Consider the following 7,213-nt stretch of genomic DNA (forward strand, 5'->3'; position numbering starts at 1 on the left):
TAAATATAAGACATGAGTGTACATGAATGTAACAAATTACTTTATTACATGTATGTCATGTAAAAATTACTTTATGTAAACTGCCCATGTAGTTACAGCTTACATGTACTTGTATAGTTGGCATAAGGTGACATAAGACTATAATTTATAGAAGTGTTACTGTTCATAGTGTTTACTGACCAGTAGCATTCCTCTAATTACAGAATCCAGACACTTTGTTAACATGTTGTACAATATGTAGCAAACTCAATCAATAGAACCATCCAATACAAAAGTACAATATACATGTACATGTGTTTATTATAATATTGTGCCCATTCCTTTATTTTAGGGTATATTTTAATGTCTGTTTCTCTTATGCATCAAGATATGAGATTACTGATACTATAATACAGTCACTGGTTGATGGATCTCATGATGGTACTATACTACGAACGTAAGTATATGTACATACATGCATCATAGTCATACTTACACATACAACGTACACATACATGTATGCTGTATAACTGTGTACATGTACTCTTTCTACTCTGCTGTGTCCAGACATGTGCATGTTTAGTGGCATTGGGATTTGTCATTGATTTGTTTGTACAAGTTCAATAAGACCATCTACTAACATTTAGTGTACATATACATGTACATGTATGCTGTATGTACAGGACTCACTTTGTTACGTTGATTTTCATTATTTTGTATAATGTGTGTGTCCTGTACCAGCTATTTGACATTTCGCTTAGAATTGTTATGATATGATTATTGTGTTTTATTTTAGTGTGACTGGTTGACTGGTTGTATGAGTGTATGCTTGTATGTGAATCCAGTGGACAGTACATGATCATTCAATATTACTACTTCTATTATACATACATTATACAAGTACGTGTATTTACATTATAAAGATATCAGTGAAGAGTTAATGGAGAGATTTCTTTATACTGGTACATGTACACCACCTGATCTTGTCATTAGAACATCAGGAGAAGTGAGATTAAGTGACTTCCTTATATGGCGGGTAATCTTTGAATGATTAGTTAATTAATATATTTATTATTAGAGCTCTTATTCTTGTCTCGGTTTTCAAGATGTGTTGTGGCCAGCGTTTTCTGTTTGGAATTTATTCTCTTCGATATAAACATACCAACAAAATTACAATGATATAAAAGTTTGTTAGTGATTAATGAAATCCTATAGCTGCCTGTGTAGTGTACTGGTATGTCAAAACACTAGATTTTCAGAAAAGGTAAGGGGGAGGGATTAAGTAGTGAAGCTTGTATAAACTACAAGATCTCTTCTGTATATAGAATGGTGGATTGTTTGTGTAAACTATCTTTAAAGAGACCATTTTGAATGAGAAAGCAAGGATTCAGCTACATGTACATGTAGTTTGTGGTGTGCTGATGGCCAGTAATAGGGAGTGTGGCTCTGTATTTTAGTAGTTTAATAACCATACTTTTATAATTGTACACATTCACTAATTTCACTTACTAGGTAGCAAGAGAGTACATGTACATTGAGAGGAAGGACAAGCAGTATAAATCAGACAGAGACTGTGCATTAGTACAATATTATAAAGAAAGAGGAGGAGGAGGAGGAGAAGGTGAACTATCAGAAGCAGTACTAGAAGAACTCATTAGTCATTATGCTGCTGAGAGAAAGAAAAGATTTGGAACTCAACTATTTGTACAATCATTGATCAAGAAAAGAAATAACTATCTGCAAACAGTATAACTGAACAATAATTGTCATTATGATTATACTGCAAATGATTATCAGGTTTATAATGTGACAGTCAACATGGTCAAGTTATGAGAGATGAGATTATCAAAACTCCATTTGATATTTATTTGAGTGTTTTTGTTGCTATGAGTGACTCCATGCATGCTGTAATAGATTATGTTGCACTCCAAAATTAAATGACAAAATGTACTGCATTGAGCTCAAAACAAATAATAATAAATATTGCCAATATTAATTGTATGTTAAAGACATAAAACAGTTAGTTCATTGTTATAGTTACTCTCTTGTTCAGCTACAAACAAATTAATATTCTTCTTCTAATGGTACACTCACAGAAGATGCTGGAGTCATCATAATTGCTGGAGGAGTTGAAAATACAAGTAGTCAATTGGTTGGATCTACTGCTTCAGTTGGCCTCTCCATCATTTACTGTGTAGACTGGAGCTTACTCAACTGAACCATAGATATGGACCTGTCCATATCTATGAATGAACACTGCAGTCGTGTACATTCCACTGTTTCACTACATTATGCTATTCTCTAGTGCTTCAGATATATGCCATTATGCTTACAATATTTATTGGCTATGCTTACAATTATTCTGAATTATTATCAAAATTATTTTTTTAAAATAAAGAATTATTATTTATCACACATTTATACTGTATAATCAAGGAACATTGTACATAGTCTCCAAGAGAGTGACTTTGCTGGGGGCTAAATGGGCAGCTATGTTAACACTTCACATTCAGTGAGTGAAGTCACATGGTTGAAGTTAATTGACTAATCTGGAATAATGCTTAATTCCTATTTTTTTATAGTGTGGTTCATTATGCTCAATATTATGCTAGCCTAATATGCTCAAGCCTAGGGTCTATAGCATACAAATAAACCGGAAATCGAATTATGTGGGAGTTTCTGTGGTTTCATAATGTCAACCAAACCAGAGGAGCTAAAAAGAGCCTTTGACAGAGAACTTAGTGAGTAGATATTCATAATAATTGTTTTATTAGTATTATTAATGATAGATATTACTGATTTTCAATTGGTATGGGAAAAAGCTGGTGTTCTTTCAGGACGCTGGGACTCTATGGCTATCATGTTAGGATTGAGCCCTAACAAGTTATATGAGATTGAAGCAGGGGGCAAACCACCAAGAACTTGTTTCTGGAAAGTATTTGATTGCTGGTTAAAGAAGGACTATGATTATAAGAGTCATGGCGTACCTACATTAAGAATGCTGTGTAAGTCCATTAAAAGTAATAGTGGAGGAGCTGATCCAGCTCTAGCTGATAAAATAGCAAAAGAATGTAATCTTACTAGTAGTGGAAGGGCAACTACATCACCAGTTCATACTTCATCTTCTAAAAGTACTGTAAATAAAAATACAATAATTAATAATCAGTTTTATTTATTATTTCAGAAGTTACTCCAACTGTTGAGCTACCAGTTCCTACTTCACCTCAATCTGAGTCTTCAGTCGTTTACGTTACGAAAAAATCAATTGAATATTCACCTGAGAACCTGACACGAATGATTGGAGACCTAAAAGAAGTTTACCTTGATAATATGTATCATACAGAGAAGTCCTTCCGTTCTATTGATGTCTCAGAAGTTATCGATTTCGTTCAACATTACATTGCACTTTTACTCAGTCCACGCTTTCAAAAGCCTCAAATGATTGATTCAATTGGAAAAAACTTTGACCATGTTAAAGAAATGAAGCAGCTATTCAAAGCTTTAAGTAAGTACATCTCATGGTTTAATTTTGAACTTGTCATCAAGTTAGTCAATACTTTCATTACTGATGAGAGAGATTTACAGAGGAAGTGGTCTACATATCGTGACAAATTAAAAGACTATTTTAAAAATAACAATATTCCAGCAGTTCAAATTGCAGACTCAATTGAGTTTGGTCTTTCTGATGTTCCAGGCACCAAAGTAATGATTGCTAAGGTTGCCAGAGACGACTACACATCAAATGATTTATATTTCTTTCACAAGCTAATTGCTGATGCACTTGAAGTTCCAAAATATAAATTCTATTTTTGTACAATTCAAAATGGCTGCATGGAATTGAAATATTCTATTCCTGATTTTCTTTACTCTGCTCTTTTTCCATTAACCAATCAACAGTGTAATTCATTAGCTGAGATTGGAATCATAAAAATTACTTGTTATGAATATGTACATGAAATGAAGCAGGTATGTTAATAATTACGTGCAATAATTTATTTAAAAATATAATTATTTTTTATAATTGTAGTTGCCAGAAAATGAATTAAAGAAGCTTCATGATTCTCCTATTGGTAATTATTATTATTATTAACTTTATTTATGATATTATTATATAGATATTCATGATCCTCTCTGGTATGAGAATACCAGCACTCCATTGAATGAAGCATGTTGGAGAGGATTAAAAGATGAAGTACAACGATTGATTGACAAGACTGGCCTTCAGGAAAAAGGTAAAAATGGATGGAGTCCACCATTAGCTGCTTCATATGGTGGCCACATTGATGTCCTCTGTCTCCTCATTGATGTTTATCATTGCGATCCTTCACAAGGTGATGATGATGGTGTTAATAGTTTACACATGGCCTCATATAAAGGTCATCTCAATATTGCGCAGTATCTAGTTAACGAATGTCACATTAATCCAGACATAGCAGATAGCTCTGGTAACACGGGATTGCTTTACTCAGCACTGGGTGGTCACGTTGACCTTGTGATTATGTTTTTTAAGAAGAAGTGTAACGTATCTCATGTCAATAGAGAAGGATCCACTTTATCATTATTAGCATGTAAGAGTGGACAGGTAGCATTAGTCGATCAGCTTAAGCAGTTTGATATTTTCTCAGAAGACAACATAGACTTTAACGGATGTGGAGTAGTACATTATTGTGCTATGACTGACAGTGTGGACCTTCTGGTGTATCTTTATAATACTTATAAAAGTGAATTATTTCAAAAAAGAAATCGTTTTGGTGCAACACCACTTCATATAGCATGCCAGTATGCTTCATCAGGTTTCATTATGAAAATGGTTAATATTTTTGGATATAAAGTATTACTAGAAGATGATTATAGTGGTTGCTCTTCTCTTCATTACTTATGCAGTGGATTGGTTGATAAATACTGCATTACAGAAGTGTATAATAAGCTCACTGCACCATGTGATATACCTTTTTTTATGCAAATTCCTACATTTTACACAATAAACAGTAACATTTTTCAGAAGTATATATCACTAAATATAAATGTTACTAAACAGCATAAAAAGGTGAGCCTTTTATCTACACTCCTCAAGAAGACAAGCATTATTAATAATTTTAATATAAATTCTATTACTGCTACTGGTCAATCATTGGTCCATTTAGCATGTACTAGTGGTAGTATATTATTAGTGAAGGTATTAGAGGAGTATGGTATTAATACAAGTTCATTAGATTATGAGGGTCGGTCCGCAGTACATTATGCTGCTTTATCGGGTTCACCTACTCTACTCAGTTATACTGTATCTCAGTATAACTTAAATGTCAGTCAACAAGACTACAAAGGTGTAGTACCATTAGCATTAGCTTGTATGTCAGGTAGTATTAATGCAGTGGAATTTATTATCAATGCTACTGACATTGATATCAATATAACCTGTAATGATGGTAGAACACCTCTTCATTATTCATGTCGTCATGGTAACGTTGATCTTAGTCAATATCTCATTGAAGTACAAGACAGTGACATTAACATAACACATAATGAGAAATTGAATACATTAGGTCATAGTGCTAGGGGTGGTAACATAAAGCTAGTCCAATACCTCATTAATAATTATCAATTGCCTCTCTCATCAAATGTATTAATTCAAGCAGTATTTAGTAATAAACTGCCATTAATTAAATTATTAATTAATGAACACAAACTAAATCCTCATGTTAAAGGTGGTGACAACATGCAAGCAGTTCATTTTGCAGCTCAAAGTGGTAGTATTAATGTTCTAGAATATTTAGTAAAAGATTGTGGATGTGATTTGGATAGTGTAGGTGGACAATACAAAATGAATGTGCTTCAATATTCTACATTAAATGGTCTGTTTTCATTAATTAAGTATATTATTAATAATTATCCACAATATACCAGTTTATTACATTCTACTGATGATAAAGGTGCGCTACCAATTCATTTAGCTTGTGCTAGTGGTGTCATACAACTAGTGACATTTCTAATTGATGAAATGAAATGTGATATCACTACTGAAGATAAAGATGGCTACACTTGTGTTACAAGAGCATGCGAATCTGGAAATCTTGATCTTTTAAAACTATTAATAAACAAATACAACCTTAATCCAAGAATTCTTGGCGGAAAATTATCACCAACAGTTGCAGTGTTTGATGGATATGTGTATATACTAGAATGGCTCAGACAAGAGTATCATATCAATGTAGTCTCATTTAAGAAAAGTTCATTACCTTTTGATGCTGCACAACGTAACCATTTGTATTGTTTAAAGCATTTATTAAGCAATTATTTATTTGATATTAATGCCATTCATCCTTTTGATGATTCTCAACCTACACTCCTTCACATAGCATGTCAAAAAGGACATGTTGCTATAGTTCTTTACCTCACTAGTCTTCCTCAGTGTGACGTATCAGCTAAAACTTCAAATGGATCAACAGTTCTTCATTTATCATGTAAAAGTCATTCTCTTCCTATACTCAAACATCTAGCGGAGGAGCATCAGTTGGATCTCACTATTAAAGATTACAATGGTATGGCTCCAGTTCATGTAGCCTGTGAAGAAGGATCATTGAGTATAGTCAAGTACATTATAGACCATTCACCATTATCTCTTGACTTGACTGACTCTTTTGGACGTACTCCACTACTTATTGCAGCTTTCTCTAAGAACCTTCCCATCATTCGTTACCTCAACAGTAAAAACTGCAACATTTCTATACTGGACGATAAAGGGTTTAACGTAATACACATATCGGCAAAGAGAGGGTCTTTGGATGTATTGAGGTTTTTCATTGATGGTCGTTACTGTAATCCTGATATCACTGATGCTTCTGGTTGTACTCCACTTTATCTGTCAGCTCAAGAGGGTCACTTGGAATTAGTAAAATATCTATTGGATAGTCCAAGCTACAATAAACCACGTGTAGAATTAATAGACATGGCAGATAGCAATGGTAACACAGCACTTCATGCAGCATGCAGCCAGGGTCATCCTGATATAGTGTCTACTATAGCAGGAGCTTACATGTCTCTTAATATTGATATTTATTCAATTAATGAGAAGAGACAGACTCCATTACACTTAGCAGCAGCTAATGGTCACGTTAATACAGTCGTGTCTCTGTTATCAGTGACTACTGGTACTAGAAATCATGAGAAGCTCCTTGGAGCAGTGGATGGTGATGGTTGTTCTTGTCTTCATTTAGCTTGTCGAAATGGTCGCCAT

The 7,213-nt window shown here is 33.6% G+C and overlaps 1 protein-coding gene and 1 pseudogene across 1 annotated transcript in view; both read left to right on the forward strand.

The window, feature by feature from the left end:
- LOC100632006 (dehydrodolichyl diphosphate synthase complex subunit DHDDS-like) overlaps positions 1-1,579 on the forward strand; it is a 3,470-nt pseudogene extending 1,891 nt beyond the window's left edge.
- Positions 1,580-3,273: 1,694 nt separating this feature from the next.
- LOC109585354 (ankyrin-3-like) overlaps positions 3,274-7,213 on the forward strand; it is a 4,690-nt gene continuing 750 nt past the window's right edge. Inside the window, exons 1-4 of the mRNA XM_020001398.1 lie at positions 3,274-3,945; positions 4,007-4,049; positions 4,158-5,026; positions 5,270-7,205. Coding sequence (XP_019856957.1) covers positions 3,274-3,945; positions 4,007-4,049; positions 4,158-5,026; positions 5,270-7,205 — 3,520 coding nt within the window. The remainder of the gene's footprint in view (positions 3,946-4,006; positions 4,050-4,157; positions 5,027-5,269; positions 7,206-7,213) is intronic.

This window comes from Amphimedon queenslandica, unplaced genomic scaffold, assembly GCF_000090795.2.
Source record: "Amphimedon queenslandica unplaced genomic scaffold, v1.1 AMPQUscaffold_13078, whole genome shotgun sequence".
Taxonomy (NCBI): Eukaryota; Metazoa; Porifera; class Demospongiae; order Haplosclerida; family Niphatidae; genus Amphimedon; species Amphimedon queenslandica.